Below are 14,098 nucleotides of genomic sequence, written 5' to 3' on the forward strand. Positions count from 1 at the left end.
CACAGCTCACTGTCAACTAACATCAGTCATTTGCAGTTGGGAGATGTGGTGTCCCTCCAGTATGATGGCAGCGACTGGTGGCAGAGAGGGAAGAAGACCACTTGCTGTGGGAAGGGAGCAGCCCACAGCACCTGGGGAAAGAACACCAGTGACACAGCCCCACACAATACCCCGATCACGGAACACAGTAACATCGCAGTGAGATTGTGCAATCTGTACAGGAAGTTTGGCAGTACAGCAGCCGGGACCTGGCGGTGGAGCAAGCTCAAAGCTTTATTGGACTTGTTCCAGAACATCTTTGCCACCAGGGACAAAGATTGCCAACCCACTTCCCTGGTACAGCACCACATAAATATGGGGATGCCCCACCCATTTGCCTGCATCCATACAGACTGCTCCTGGTGAAGCGACAAGCGGCAGAGCAGAGGATCAGAGAGATGGCAGCGGCAGGAGTCATTGACCTGGCCAACAGCCCGTGGGCAGCACCAGCAGTCTTTGTCGCCAAAAAGGATGGGACATGGTGGTTCTGTCGACTACCAATGGCTGAACGCGATGAGAAAAGAGTCCTATCCGCTGCCACACATCTATGACACAATGGACTACAATACTGGGTCAACATGGTTCAGTACCCTGGACCTCCAGATTGGCTACTGGCAGGTCAAACTTTTCCCAGAAGCTTGCCCCAAAACCACTTTCTCTTAGTCCACACTACTGACTTTGTTGGGGTAATCCAGAACCTTAAGACTGTGTTCTCCTTGATATGGCTAAACCCTTAGAAGTGCTCCTTTCTCCAGTGCCGGATGCACTACCTGGGCAACATTGTCAGCGGGGAAGGTGCGGCCACTGACTCGGAAAAGATGGCAACGATGCAGGACTGGCTAACCCCAGTTCCAAGAGCAATGTCGCTTCCTGGGGCTTGCGTCTTACTACGTACCAACGCTTCGTCAAAGACTTTGGCAGCATTGAAAAACCACTGCACAGTCTCAGAAAAGGGAAGTGGTTTCGTGTGAACAGATGCCTGTGCTACGACTTTCTGCCAGCTTTGCGTGGTACTCGCTGATAACCTATCCTAGCATATACGGATGCGTGTCTCCCTTTCATCCTGGATACATGTGCTACTAATGTGGGGGTTAGGCACTGTGCTGTTGCAGGTGGGACTAGAAGGGGAGTCCGTGGTTGCATACTTCAGCGGGACACTTAGCCGGCAGGAGTGCAACTATTGTATGACCTGAAGGGAACTACTGGCTATAGTGCAAGTGCGCAAACACTTCTGTCCCTATCTTTGTGGCTGGCAGTTCTGGTTGCAGACAGACCACGTGTCACTGGCATGGCTTCTAAACTTCCGTAACCCAGAGGGACAGCAGTACAACTTTGAAATCCAGCACTGGCCGAGCTGCATGAAAATGCGGACATTATTTCTCTTTGCCCCTGCACCACTGAGAGCTGCTGTCACTGTTGCCAGGTAGAAGAGCGGTAGCCACCATCCGCATAGCCCCAGGCCCACCAGGACATAGATTGCCAGCAGCTCGCCATGGAGCAACACAGCGACCCCTTGAGGGAGTGGTTGAGGCGACTGGGCTGGGATGCAATCTCAGCCTCCAATCCGAAAACAAAGGCCTACCACTCCCATGTAGTGGGACACCCTGGAGGATCTTAGGGTACCAAAAACGTTTGGGATGCTGTGGCAGTGGTTTTATTGGCCCGGCTGCTGGCAGGACACCGAGCTATTTGTGCACTGCTGCGACGCATTGATGGCTAGATAGGTTCCTAGCCAGAAATTCAGGGCTCCCCTGCAGCCGTACCTGGTGGGAGCCTCCAAGGAGTGCATGGGGATGAATGTCCTGGGCCCCTTCCCTCTCGCCAAGGCTACAAACTTGTGGCCATGGACTACTTCACGAAGTGGCCCGAGGTGTATGCGGTTTCCAACCAGAGCCCCATCACCACCGCGGCTAAGCTCCTCAACAAGTTTTTTTGCAGGTTCAGTGCCCCCAAGGACTAGACTACCTGTGCCAGCTCCAGGAGCATGTTCACATCATGCATGAGCTGGCCAGAGACTATCAAGGCGCGACCATAGCCAGACAAAAGAGGCCATATGATGTCCGCTGTCGGGGCCAGATCTTCCATCCCGGGGAACTTGTTTGGGTTTACTGTCCCATCAGGAAGAAGGGGCATTCACCCAAGCTCGACAGCCACTGGTGGGGACCTGGAGCAATCTCTGAGGTGATGTACAGGGTGCAGATGCCTCAGCAGCATAGAACTGTTGTGTTGCACCATGACTGCTTGGTGCTGTGCCAGCCCCTGGCCTACTCGGAGCAGCCATCACCATGACTGGTGGTAAGTACCCTGGCAACAGGGACTGATCAGGACGGTGGGGGACTGGGGAGCCCACAACCACAGAGGACTCACCACTGCTCGGAATGCTTCCAGAAGTTTGTAGGGGTTCTGGGATGGATAACCCCTTGGGGGAGGCAGTGTAGGGTAGAAGTACCGGTGGGCTGCGCAGCAGGTTGGACTGATGGCAGCAGATGTAAATAGTTCTCTGTAGTCATTTGTTTTATAGGTCAATGGGCTGTTATGTCACATATTCAATTCAATATAACTTTATTTGTCCCCGAGAGGCAATTAAAGGCACACAGGGCAGTTGAACAAGGACACAATGACATGCAGGCAGCAGTATTTGGAAGATGCCGTGCAAAATTGCAGTCAATCAGGTAGGCAAGAACTGAATAGATATGTAAAGGGAGGGATTGTTAGTGGGCATGGGGGGGCTCAAGTGCAGAATGAATGACGGGTTCCAGTGCAAGGAGGCGGGGGGGGGGGAGAGAAGTCTGCGAATTGAGAAGTTGAACGGCCTTGGGAACAAAGGTCGCTCTCCTCCTATGTATACTGCAGCTGGGACAGCGGAGCCATCGTCCTGAGGGGAGCCACTCAAACTCTGGGAACAGAGCATGGGAAGGGTCCTGCAGAATCCCACACGCTGTTCTTAGAGTTTGCTGCTCACTCAGAGATGAAAGTGCTTGAACCAGGAGTCCGATGATCTTAGACTAGACCTTCACTGTGTTATGCAGGTGGGTCCTGTGCTGCAGGCTGGTGGAGTGATACTAGCAGGCGATGGAAAAACAGAGGACACTCTCAATGAAGGAATAGTAAAAGGTTCTGATTATGACCTTGTTGACCCAAAAGCTGTTGAGCTTCCTTAGGAGATATTGCCGCTTCTGACATGTCCTTAGAATGTCCTCGATGTTGGAGGCAAACTTTAGGGTACAGTCAATAATATTGCAAAGTTGCAATGCTGTCACTGGTCCACTGCTGGATGTTTTTGTCAACCTTCTCTGTCCTCTTTATGACCAGGGTGTAGGCTGGTGCTAGCAGGATGATGTGGTGATCAGCAGAGCTGAGAGGGGGGAGGGCAGCAGTGGTTAAAGTCTCTCAGGCTGAATTTGGGAGAGTCAGGGGAGATGAGTTCCAGATTGTCTAGGGTTTTTTTGATGTGTGCTGTGGCTGCTGTTGTATTTGCTCTGGGGTGGATGTAGACTAGGATGAAAAAGAGCTGTGGGAACTAAAAAGGGCAGAGGGAGACTGCCAGAAGTTCAATGTCTTTCAGCCCGGACAATGATCGTTGAGCACCAGTGTTTGTTTACATAAAGGCAGATGCTGCTGTCATGTTGTTTGCTGGTGAGCTCAGTGTCTTGGTCAAGTCTCAGGGGAGAACCGAAGCCGTCAATATCGTCATTCTTATTTAGCCATGTTTCCATGAATGCAAGAATTGAAGCGGTTCTGTCTTCATGCATGTAGGTCGCACTGGCTTGCAGCTCGTCTATTTTGTTGCACATTAGCTAAGATGATGGAGTTAAACGTGCAATGTTTACAATTGTCCCTCTTAAGTCTGTCTCTGATTTAACCTTTTTTCTTCCCTCTCCTCCTTCTTTTTTCTTCCCTCTCCTTTTTCTTGTGTGTCTGGTGGTCCCGAAGTAATTCCTGTGGTATTGCGTCCATGGTAACAGTGTTTTGGGGGTGCAGTCCCACAACAGTTTCAGCAAAAAGTTTCTGGTGTATGTGACTTGCTGCATATTGGGAAGATCCAGGTTGCTGATGTTAGCTGAAATAACCTCCACAGAGAGCCATAACAGCTAGTACCACTTGTACTGACAACGCACTCATACTGCCCACTGTGCCTGTCACCCTGCTTACTCCAAATATGTACGGTGGGCAGTGCAAGTGCATTATCAGTACTAGTGGTAGGGATACAATACAGACCACCTGGTGGTTAAAACCGTCTCTGCCTGTTCACTGCAAGTAACATAGCTCAACGACCCGCTTTTACAATACATTGGTTAACAGCACGGAACCGATGAATGACACCCTAATATTTAATTTGGATGGATTACTTCATCCTCCCAATAAATACACCTTCGTATTTTAATAGTGCCCCCCAGGCCCCAGCGTATCAAAGAAAAACTTAGTGATGGGCCGATAAAGTTTCACGAAGCTTTCCAGGCAGGTGTTCCATATATTGCGCCGGAAGATGTTTCGAGGCTACGGACATTTTTTCTAGCGTTTTTCTGAGAATGACATCTCTGCGTTTGAATTAAATGAAAAATGTTGCTGGTATGACAGCAGGCTCTAATTGTGTTATGCTATTCCTTTATGATCTGATTGCATTATGTTACTGTAACTATATAGTATTAAAAATACGTGTTAATAAATATGTATTTCAATACATTTCAATCATGATGTATTTACAAGGAAGTATTGTGATGGATCTGGGACAAATTCATTGTTGTTCAATTGTTGCCAAGTAGGTGTTATAATAGACTAATTTCTTGCTTGTGACTGCCACCTTTTGAGTTTTTAAACTGGGGAGATGGGGGACTTGACAGAAAATGTGTGGAGGCTTTGGGAGCGGTTCTCGTTCATGGCCACCACGCGTTTTCTGCGAGGGCCTCCGGAGATGAGGATGTATAGTATTGTCGTATGACAGATGTTTGAAGCAATGCAAACCTAACCAGTGCAATAATGATTAATAATATGAGTATAATAATATACATGTATTAATTTGGCAGATGCTTTCATACACATCGATTTATAACAAAGGAATGGAAAGCCAGCCTCGCCGTGTGGCAGCCAAGCAATGAAATTAATATAATAATAATAAATTAATAATAATCATTTTCCGAAACATACGAGCCACTTTCACTATTGCATCAAAGGGTGTTATATGTAATCCAAACTGTATAGCAATCTCTCCACCGAAAAAAACGGCGCCCAAAGGTTTCACTTCGTTTTTAAAAGTTTCGAAGGGCTCACGAGAATCGACACCTGACAGAGCACCCCGGGACTCATCGGGCGTCATCATTCACGTGATATTACATATAAATGAAAGAAGCTTCCCTGCTTTGAGTCGCTGGGCTTTACTTTGACGATAATGTCAGAATTATAAATGGTTCATCAAATAAATAAATAAATGTGGGTTTCATTACAAAAATTTCTCTGTCATTGGACCAATAACATCTTTGAGAAGAAAACGTTTGACGTAGCCAACGAAATCAATCTTGAGGTTTCGCCAGAAGTGCGGGCGTGGTTTGTCATAGTTGCCGGACGTGGTTATGCCTGCGCGGCGTGATTTACGCCGAACTAGTTTGGGGAAATGACGCGCAATAAGCGCCTCCTCTAGGTTTCCGGATGTATTCATTTGAATTTTTGTTCCATAGGCAAGTTCGAGAGACTTCGGTTGTTAGATGCTGGAATTGGAGAGAAAGCGGCTGCTTGTGCTTTATTTATGAATATTATTAACGCGACACCAAACACCTATATTGTTTAGTGTTTTGGTCTTTTCTGCGATTTTTTTGTGGAGTTAGTTTTTGATGTACCGTTCATTGTTTTCGTTAGATTTTAGATCAAGCCTTTGTTTCTTACAGCTCAGTACGTGAATACTTGCTTTGTTTTTGTACCCGTTAGTTGTGCGGGTTACAATCTCTTATGCTTATTAAAACTATATATATTATATTTGAGTCAAGGATCTTTTTAGTATACCATCGTTGTGGAGTTAGACTAAGCTTACATGCAGTTCGCATTTAATGTTTTATTTTATTTTCGTTGGTAATGATACAAAGTCTTTAAGGTAAACTCTATTGTGGTGTTTAGTACGTCTAAAAGATGCTGAAGACTATGCATTCTGAAGTGGTCGAATCAAAATCCAAGGAACGTGAGTAACGAGCTGCCTACTCTTTTAAATAGATTTTAGCAGCTAGGTGGTTTTGCCGGAGCTTAAGAGTTTTTTAAAGACGAATATTAATGAACGTATTATTCTTATGACCATGCCATTAACGGCGGTTTAAGAAGTAGCTAATTATCGGTAGCTTACCAAATGTTTTTAACATGTGCAAAAGTTTATTTATAATATGTTGCAACTTTACTCGTCTAAAGGTTGTGAACTTTGTAAGCTTGCTGATGACTGTCCGAACAAGTATGGAGAGAAGATCACGTTGAAGAATCACAACCTTACTGTACACTACTTTTGTCTGGTGAGTGTTGTACGTGAATGGTATACACAGCAACTTTACGTAATTTATGGTAATTTACATATCGCAGTAGGTATGTAAACTGTTGTGACCCCTCCCCTCTTGTCGATATTCAAACGTCGTTCAGGCCTACTTACACACTAAAATTGTTGTATACCAGCTTATGGCCAGTGGAGTGTATCAACGTGGAGAGGAAGATGAAGGAATCTATGGCTTTTTAGTGGAGGACATCAAACAAGAGATACGCAGGTCTTCGAGATTGGTGAGTCTGTCACTTCTATATTTCTAATCTAAAGTAGGTAAACTTGAAATTGAGAAGATTGTGGACATATCAGTGCACTTCTGAGACATGCAGGACTTGAATGAATGTTAGGTTTATGTAGTGTTTTTCAAGACACCATAAGCGCTTTGCAGAACCAATATGTAGCACTTACCTGGATGATGCGACTGCAGCCATGCTGTGTCAGCATGCTCACCATATATGAAATATGATTAGGAGATATGGTTATGCAACATGCCACAAATACATGGTTAGGAGGCTAGATTTGAAAGAGCCAGCAGTGGGGAAATTCAGATCAAAATTGCTATTTGAAATAATGTGATTAGCAAATTGCATAGGCTGCGATTTAGGACTTGCATTATACAGCACGTTCCGGGATCTGCTCCGGACACCCCGCGACCCAGTAGGATAAGCGGTTTGGAAAATGAATGGAATGAATGAATTATACAGCATGTCTGACTTAGGGTTTAAAACTTGTAAAAATAGTTTTTCAAATTCACACCATCCACCTTGCGTGCCAGTTATTTTCACCAAACAGAAGTGGACCGATGCTATTGCGGATACACCCACAAACGGCAAGGAAAATTTAACATTCTCGTGTGTGAAGAAAATTGATTGATTCCGCTGTTGAGCTATAATTGAATTACCTACCTATTAAATGGTCAGAGATTGTTTACAGAAAGGTCCTATTATTAATGGCCCAAGCAGCGTTAGCTGCAGGATCCCTATTTTCTTACTGGAATTGTTTAATGTTTATTAGTTTAATTATCTTTTAAGAATTGTTGAGAATGTTCAGGGATGCACATAACTGGTATGTAAGTAAGCACTCACCTTCAAAAGTGATACATGCGACAATCAGTTGTTGTAACAACGCAAATGCGTACTTATTTTATGTGCATTTGCATTGATTGGACAAGAAATTATCCTGCATCTTAACCTTTATATACTAATTCTCACTTTGATTTCTTCTCTAAGCAAATGCATTTAATACAAACACATTTGAGCTGTTACAACAATTGATCGCTTGTAAAAGTTATGTGCATCCATGTTTGCTTGATTTGTTCTCTGCTCATTTAACTCTTGTCTCCATGAGACTTAGGAAACACTCGGTACATTTACATGCACAGCTAAGGTGAGATACAGTTATAGCTCGACTAAGCCTTTTAATTGGACTAGTCCTTGTCCCAGTATAGGGATTCCACAGCAGGGGAATCGATGTATTGAAGTATGTTTGACTCGGCTACAACAAGTGGTGATATGGCTCCTTTCAGCTTGCTAGTATTTGGGATTTTTCCGGTTAACCTATTGGGTCACAGGTGTAAATATAGAAATAAATAATAATGTATGCGTGGTCAAATGAAGTGACACAAGCTTTAATTGCGATCTGGTCGGAAGAACAGACACAACATCAGGGATAGTTTATTTCATAACTAGAAATAAAGTATTTTATACAATACACTATGACAGCACGGTATTTGAAATCTTTCAAATATTGCGCATGGATTAAAGTTTTCTGTCGCTATGACAAATTTCCATCAACTGAGTGCACTAAAGGTTAATAATGAAATTGATGCAGATCCGAAGGAAAAAAATGGGGAGGGGGCTAAACAAGCATCGGCAGACAGAAGTTCTGGAAAGGCTGTCTTTTTCTTTGGTTTAATTACGATTTAATTATTCTTTTTAAAAAATAAACATTATGGTTTCGGCAGTTCGCTTAAACATTGACGGCTGTGGAGTAGCCTACAGGCTGCAGCTATTTCCCGACGCTTGTTTAAGATGCCAAACTTCATAAGGAGAGGAGAAAATTATTCCCCAGCATTTAGTGCCACATCAGTTTCAAAGGCTTTTAATGTCCCAAAACAAAGACGAGATCTGCAAAAGGGTCAATGGCACGAGCTTCATGTTGCCTGGTGTATCCAATAATAATAATCATAATATATTGCAAACAGCCTAAACTCATTTTAACACTAGAATGTTAGAAGCCTACAAAAATTCTCATATATATTAATTGTCAAGGATATATTAATAGTCCAAAAGCCATATTTTACCGGACATAGGCCCTTTGATTTGCATCACTTGCGCTCGTCAATTTTCTTGCGGTTTTATCAGCTTGCACGCGCTTCTGTTAAAGGAAGGCACAGATGTGTCGGACATTGACAGAACGGTGAAGAATGAATGAAATGGATGTTAATGGCGAGCTATTTAGTTCAAGGTGTAAAAAGAAGAAAATGGCTGTGTGCTTTTGTGTGGTTTGCCATAAAAATTGCCTATTAATCCATAGGCTGAGGGGGTCCCCGTGTGCATGAAAGGTGCCCTAAGTTTCTTTTCATATTATTGAAGTACACCATGAGACACATCAAAAAAGTTTGGGTAGACTTTTGGTAACCCGGCAATAACCGAGAAAATGCCGTCATAAGCCACGCCCATTGAAGCCGCATTGGAACCAAAATTTAGGGGTAGGGGAAACAGAAATTTATGTATCTTCAAAAGTATTAATCGCAGAACAACAAAATACCCCTTGAAATGTTTGTATTTAAATACTCTATACATTTAAATAATCATTATGCAAATGACTACATTATTGATGTCACCAAAGGTCACGAAAATCGGAGGCAAGTGGAAATTTGACAGTTACTTGAAAGAACCTGGCAAATCATGGACTTATTTATTTTGACATTTGTAATGCATGGAAATCTTAGAATAGATATTATTAATTGTTTTGATATGTCTTTAGGCCCTTTATTGCCCACGAACATTACATAATATCATTTGAAAAAATTGTATAGTGCACTCAAATTATAATGCAGCTAGGTACCTAACCACAAATACATTAGCTTAGCAATATTCAACAATGCTTTTTAGCTTCCTTTTCCAAAAGAGTTTCTTATTGTTAATTTGTGATCTTTTTTAACCCTTTTTAAAGCCTTTTCAAAGGACAGTGCATGAATTAGATTTGATGCAATTAGCTTTTAATTAGTTTACAAGGAATGGAATCAGGGATCTATTCTATATTCAATAAATGATGCCTTCATGTATTCCAAGCAAGAATATATTATTGATATATTATTGAAGGCCAGGAACAGAGTGTAAATGTATAAATTTTCAAAATGACTGCACATTTAGGCATAACTATCACTGTCACAAAGGGCTAGCACGGCATGGGGGTAGTCATACACAGTGAGTAGTCTGAGACTCTATCCATGAACTGAACCAGATGGATTCTTGCATTGCACAGTCTGTTCTTCACCCTGGAGACTTTGACACTTGCAGAAACTTATGCATTGAAGTCCAGCTTGACGGCAGGCACATCTGTCATTGCTGCATTTCTTGCAGTTGCAAAGTACTGTGTATTCTTCAGGAATTGGTCTCAGGCCTTTAATTGGCAACAGCAGTTCATCTGTCTTCTTGAAGCCAAAGGCAGTTGGATTCAGTACTGTTGGTCTATGAGGGTGTAACAATGTAACCATTTGATATGCTGCATAGTAGACTCTACGGATATGCTGTTCTACTGCATGGCTGGTAGGGGGAAGCTGATCCAAGGAGACACCTTTACTGTGATGGTAAAGGTAGTCCCTTAACTGGTCCATTGTTGTGCCTGTGGTGTTCTGTTTAAGGACTTGAACCAAGTATGCTTCACAGGATGCTGCGAAATCATCAGTGCAACTTGGTCCAGAATCAAAAGCTTTGAAATAGTCATATGGATTAGCATTTAAAGCTGCATGCTTTCTCCCCACTTTGCTAGTGTAATCACATCCAGTCAAGGTATGTACTAGTGGTAGCAAATAGCAAAGTTCTTTTCCAGTTTTTACTGCTAGTATATGAATTGGAATGTACCTTGTTGAATCCCCAACACCTGCTCTCAACCAAAGTTCCCTTAGACCTTCTGAATGGAAAATATCCCAGTAATGCATGAGAAGAACAAACACATCTGTGTCGCCAGACAAGATGACAATACGCTGAATTCCACTTCTGACTGCGTGCATTGTATGAGGGATGATACGAGCATCTGCCTCTTCTACTTCTGGACACGTGTCTGGTATTTCAGTTGAAACACCATCCATGACACCCTTGCATGTTGCACCCCCAGATGCACCTGAAAAACAACTTGCCACAACATGGACGGTGGAAGGTGTTTCTATTCCATTCTTTATGGCCTGCATGTGAAGTAGCATCTGGAGTTTCAGTTTATTTGTGCTGGATGACCAGAATCTATCCATTTATACAGGTAATGGTGTGTTATAATGTATATAGTTCATTTCAATTGGGGCTTTGTCTTGATGGCGGTTTCTCTCTGAATCTTTTATGGAACCCTCCACATAGGAATCGAATACTAAATCCAATCTGTCTGGCCCCTGAGCAATGGTAGAGATATAGTCCAGGAACTGTTCACAGAAATCGCCCAAGGTCTGTATATCCTTTGTTTTTATCTTTCTCATATTGGCTATCACATAAGCTATACAGGCCGTCTGTAGCTCACTGTCCTTCGCGGGAACTCTCATCATCAGTTAGTTTTGTCTCTAGATCTAGACACAAAATGAGTCATACATAATAAGATACAACACAGCTAAATAAAAAGATGTGTAGTAATGCCTTTAGTATTCAATGCAGGCATAGTGGCCTACCACACAGCTACCTGAGCACATGATCTGAGCATACCAGGCTATAGGCTTAGCACAGCATTGTTTAATTTCAATTGTTTATTTAATTACTGACCTTTTTAATGACAGAAACATTTACATTTCTACAGTATAGCCAATCCTGTAATTAGCAACATTTATATGGATGGGAACAGATTGCAATTCTGGTGATTTTTTTTCCTTTTGTGATGCAAAACATCATCTCTTCAAAACAAAGGAAGTTGTGTGGTGCCACCTATCAGAATAAGATATAAATGCCATCTTTTGCTGAAGACTTGAACTGAAAGACACTTACCTTGATTAAAACAAAAGCTTCAAGATGTTCAAGGCTAGGTTCACGGTGTAGCCCCTCTCAAAAGGATGTGCGCCATGGGAAAATTCGGAACTAATTTGAACTTTTACACCTATATGAAAGGACTTAAGTCTTTGACCCTAATAAAAATTTGAAAGGACTTAAGTCTTAGACCCTCAGAAAAATAATTTCTTTATAATGTCTTTAAAATCATGACATTCAATGGCCAACAGTGAAGGCAAAGGCAAGATTGCACACTGTGCTTTAAAATTTTGCAGAAAATGGTGCCTTAAATATTTGTTGTATTTCAATTTATTCAGTGATATGTTTTTAGGCATTAAAGGGCCTAAAATACATATTAAAACAACCCAGAGCATCTATTCTAAGACGTCCAAGCTTTATAAATGTCAAAATAAACAAATCCATGATTTGCCAGGTTATTTTTCAAGTAACTGTCAAATTTGCACTTGCCCCTTTTTTCCCCCGTGATCTTTTGACCTTTGACCTCTAACCTCAATAACATACTAATTTGCATAATAATTAATTAAATGAATAGAGTACTTAGATACAAACATTTCATGGGGTATTTTGTTGTTCTGCATTAATACTTTTGAAGATACAGAGATTTATGTTTCCCCTACCCCTAAATTTTGGATCCAATACGGCCTCGATGGGTGTGGTTTATGACGTCATTTTCGCGGTTTTTGCCGGGTTACCAAAAGTCTACCTGAATTTTTTTGATATGCCACATGGTGTACTACAATAATATGAAAAGAAACTTAGGGCACCTCTCATGCACACAGGGACCCCCTCAGCCTAAGGACTATATGGAAGCAATGGCTTTTTTTTTATCCACTCTTGTGCATCACTAAAGCATTACTTAGTGCACTCAACGTGTTATGGAATGTGTAAAGTTGAACTATTACATGCTGTAAACAAAGGTGTGTGTGTGTGTGTCATTGTCATACTGTTAGTGTGGTCTTGTGGACAATGCTAAAAACTTTATTATGTATAAAATATTTAACTTGAGTAGAGTGTGTAAAGACCATATGAAGTCCAAATATGAAGTCCACAAAAAGACTTGTGCGTGTGTGCAATTGTCTGGTGTTTTGATATGCCACAGTGCACTTTGGATATAAACACTTAAAGTGCTAGCTATGATCAGATTGCTCCGCTATGAGTACAAGCTAGCAGAGGCATAGATACAGAATGTGTAAAATTCAATCTAGAGTATCGGACAGCGTGAAAATAAAGGTGTATGTGAATGATGAGAGAGTTGGTGTCTTTCAAATGGTTACTGGAAGGAACACATTTAGTGTACACTGCTCAAATAATTAAAGGAACACTTTGAAAACACAGATTTCATTGGGTAAAAAACAAACATGGTGGTTATCTATACTGATATGGACTGGGTAATGTGTTAGGAATGAAAGGATGCCACATTGTTTGGAAATTTCGTTGCAGCAACTCAAAATCGTACTTTGTAGTTTGTATGGCCTCCTTGTGCTTGTATGCTTGCCTGACAACGTCGGGACATGTCCCTTGTAAAAAGTAAAGGTCCCAGTATGTGCATCAAAAATGTTCTGGAGTTGAATCCAGCCAAGTCTGGATGGTTTTTATAGTTGGCTTTGATTTGCTAATGAGAGGTCTGTATTCAGGGGTCAGATAAATGGACAAGTGGTTGGACTGGCCTAGGTGGGGGAGGGTGGAGACTCTGTATCCATCCCTAATGTTTCTGTACACAAGGGGTCTCAAATTCCAGTCCTGGAGGGCCGGAGCCCTGTGTATCTTAGTTCTTTTCCTGTTCCACCACAAATGATTCAGCTCAAGAACTGTGTTGTATTTAGCACGAGGAATTGAATCAGGTGTGTTAAATGAGTGAACCAAAAACTGTATAGGGCTCCGGCCCTCCAGGAGACCCTGCTGTATACATTATCCAATGTGTTTTGGCCACTCGTTCGACACGTCACATTTTGGTAGAATTTAGGAAGGACTATTTTAATGTTTGCTTGGTTGAAGTCCTCATCTATGAAAAATCTATGAAATGTATGAAAAATCAGGGTGAGCAGTCTGTAATTTGCTGACTGCTTTTAGCAGGGTGTTTAGTGCTGTCTTGGTGTTAGCACTTGGTGGAATATACACTACCAGAACAATGACAACCATGAACTCGCATGGCAGATAAAAAGGTCAACGTCTTACTGTCATGTACTCAGCCCAGCAGGCAGTGCCTGTCTGTGATGGTTACATTACTGCACCACATACACTTTATAGACAAAAATATTGGGACACCCCTCCATTTAATTAAATTCAGGTGTTCCAAGTATAATATGAAGCAGCTAGGCATGCAGACTGCTACTATAAACAATTG

General features: G+C 42.3%; 1 protein-coding gene across 1 annotated transcript in view; it reads left to right on the plus strand.

Moving 5' to 3' along the window:
- Positions 1–5,263: 5,263 nt before the first annotated feature.
- Positions 5,264–14,098, plus strand: part of g2e3 (G2/M-phase specific E3 ubiquitin protein ligase) — a 56,757-nt gene continuing 47,922 nt past the window's right edge. Inside the window, exons 1-3 of the mRNA XM_048974935.1 lie at positions 5,264–6,205; positions 6,427–6,524; positions 6,682–6,783. Coding sequence (XP_048830892.1) covers positions 6,157–6,205; positions 6,427–6,524; positions 6,682–6,783 — 249 coding nt within the window. The 5' untranslated portion in view covers positions 5,264–6,156. The remainder of the gene's footprint in view (positions 6,206–6,426; positions 6,525–6,681; positions 6,784–14,098) is intronic.

This window comes from Brienomyrus brachyistius, chromosome 14 (genome assembly GCF_023856365.1).
Source record: "Brienomyrus brachyistius isolate T26 chromosome 14, BBRACH_0.4, whole genome shotgun sequence".
NCBI lineage: Eukaryota > Metazoa > Chordata > Actinopteri > Osteoglossiformes > Mormyridae > Brienomyrus > Brienomyrus brachyistius.